The 2,382-nt window shown below is 57.1% G+C and overlaps 1 protein-coding gene across 1 annotated transcript in view; it reads right to left on the bottom strand.

Moving 5' to 3' along the window:
* Positions 1–1,623, bottom strand: part of ATHL1 (ATH1, acid trehalase-like 1 (yeast)) — a 9,000-nt gene extending 7,377 nt beyond the window's left edge. The window contains exons 1-3 of the mRNA XM_009874115.1: positions 1,371–1,623; positions 649–859; positions 10–151 (exon numbers count right to left, since the gene is read on the bottom strand). Of these exons, the coding sequence (XP_009872417.1) occupies positions 10–151; positions 649–859; positions 1,371–1,623 (606 nt within the window). The remainder of the gene's footprint in view (positions 1–9; positions 152–648; positions 860–1,370) is intronic.
* Between the last annotated feature and the right edge of the window lie 759 nt (positions 1,624–2,382).

Raw genomic sequence — 2,382 nt, 5'->3', positions numbered from 1 at the left:
GCTCTCGGCCACGGCCGTCAGGAACTGCCAGGATTGCTCCTGCTCCTCCCCGTGCAGCGTCAGGGTTTGGGGCACGGGGGTCCAGAGCATGTGAACGGTGGGACGGGGGCCCCCCTCCACCTCGGGAACCAGCGTCCTCCCGTAGACATAGCTGTGGGGGACAGCAATGGGGCGAGGGAGAGCAGAGCAGGGACCCCCAGCAGTGGGGCACTGGGTCCTGTGCCTGCCTAGTGCCTACATTTCAGCTTTGTTGTCATCCCACGCAAGAGCAGAGGAGACCAAAATTCATTACGACTGGTCCCCGGTCGCAGGAAGCCCTTCTTAGAGGTCATCTCCTCCAAACTCACCATCATCCCCAGTCCCATTTCTTTGTCACCACATCTAGTCCCTGTGGCCTTCACTGCTCTTTTACACGTCAGTGTAAGTAGTAATTTTGGAGTTGTAACTAATAAAAATGTTTCTGTACTTAATTCTTGTTTGTTTGGTTTTTTTAATCTACCTGCCAGGAGGAAGCAGAAGCCTCCACTTATCGCTTCAGCCCTGCTCTACCCCTTGCTTTTGCAATCCATCCCCTAACGTGGAGCAGGAGCGTGGAGCAGTCCACGAAGGGTGTGTTCAGGGCAAGGTCCCCCCGTGGTCCAAACTCACTGTGCTCCCTGGAAGTCTGGTCCCTGGTTGAGGTCCAAGTCCTGGCTCTTTGGCACAAAAGGCGTCTGGAGCTGGACGGTGATGGGCCGGGCGGTGCGAGTCGATCGATGGATGGTGATGCTGAAGGCCATCAAGTGGACGAGGGAGTGGTGAGCGTAGAGCTGATGGGTGGCTGCAAAATCAGGGGACTGAAGCACGTGGCTGAAGGTTCCTGTAAGCACAACAAGAGCCAGCAGCCTTTTGACTCATCAGGTCCTGATACTCCTCCCCACACGCCCATTTCTGCCTTATCTGCCTGTTCCTACTGGTGAAGGAACCACCTGTGCCCTATCCAGGAGCAGCTTCTGATTGGACACTATTGACACACTGAATGTGGCCAAGCCATTGAGAAATGTGCTGTCAAATATTTTCTCAGGCTTCATGATTAAACAGTGTTTGCCGAGCCCAGCAGGGACTGAGATGCAGTCTGAAAATCACTCTTATTCTCACAAGAGCGGGGAATTTTCCACTTGCTCCAACACGCCTTCAGAAGAACAACACCCTGTGGGTGAACAGGGAGCAGAAAGACGCGACCTTGTGGAAGAGGCAACACAGGCAAAAGGACTCTGACCTCCTAGAAGAGGGTCACCAGCCATTAGAGGGAAGGAGCAATGAGTGCCCGAGGTGCAGATCTGCCAGGAGGCAGCAGGAGAGGAGATCCCTGCCCGTGCTCTGCTGCTCACCCGTCCGGGTGTCCAAGGAGAAGGTCTCGGCCAGGCTGTCCACGCTGGGCACCGTCATCCTCACGTTGACGGGGCTGGGGACGTCAGCACGGTGGGTGTCTCCCACAGCCCCGTTGTACACGCCGTTGACGTGCAGGATGTCCCGGTAGACGCGGGTGCCCAGGTAAGCGTTGGTGACCGTCGGCAGCAGCCGCGGGTCCGAGGGCAGGGCGGTGGAGGTGAACACCGCGGGGTCCTCTGTGCCATCGGCCATCTTCGCCAGCCCAGGCTGCTGTTTTTTTTAGGGTAAAACCACAATGTCAGGGAGCTGAGCGCGGCCGTGCCGGCCAGGGCCACGCGCTGCTCCTCGCCCTGCAGCCCCCCCACAATGCCCCAGTCGTTAGCAGAGATGGTCGCTCGCCCACCTCCAGCCCCTGCCGTCCCTGGGGTCTCCTCTCCTCTGGTCTCCCGCCCAGTCACCAGCAGCATCTCCACCAGCAGTTCTCCTCCCTCCCCAAGCCAGGTCCCCTGCTCGCTCCCACACCTCCTCCAGCTCCCCCAAACCCCACTCGCTTCCTCAGTTCCCTCTAGGTTCTTCCTCTTCTGCTGGCGACTCCGTGACAAGATCTTACCATTTTCTCCCAACACGACACAGCCGCCTTCCTCCTCTTTGCTCCTAGCGCTATTCCCTGACACTGTTCTTCCACGGTCTCAGCCATTCCCGTCTCTCAAGGAGCCGTACCCCCGTGCGCCCCCTCACTCTCGCATGCCGAGCTCAGCTTCAGTTGCTGGCTCGCTGGGCTGGGAGTTTTTCATTTCATTGACATAAATAAATACATCAGAAGATATATTTTTTGTATCATATATAAATATATGTTAAAGATAGATACTCCTATAGGCACACATAAAGAGCACCTCACAGAAGGGAGCTGCTGAGCACGGCAACGACACGGAGAGGACAACACGGTGCTGGCGCAGAGAGACTGTCAGCGGAGCTGGAAAAGTGGCCGAGAGCTCGGCCAGCCCTGAGACA

This window comes from Apaloderma vittatum, unplaced genomic scaffold (assembly GCF_000703405.1).
Source record: "Apaloderma vittatum isolate BGI_N311 unplaced genomic scaffold, ASM70340v1 scaffold33347, whole genome shotgun sequence".
Taxonomy (NCBI): domain Eukaryota; kingdom Metazoa; phylum Chordata; class Aves; order Trogoniformes; family Trogonidae; genus Apaloderma; species Apaloderma vittatum.
This window is presented reverse-complemented; position numbering and strand designations above follow the sequence as displayed.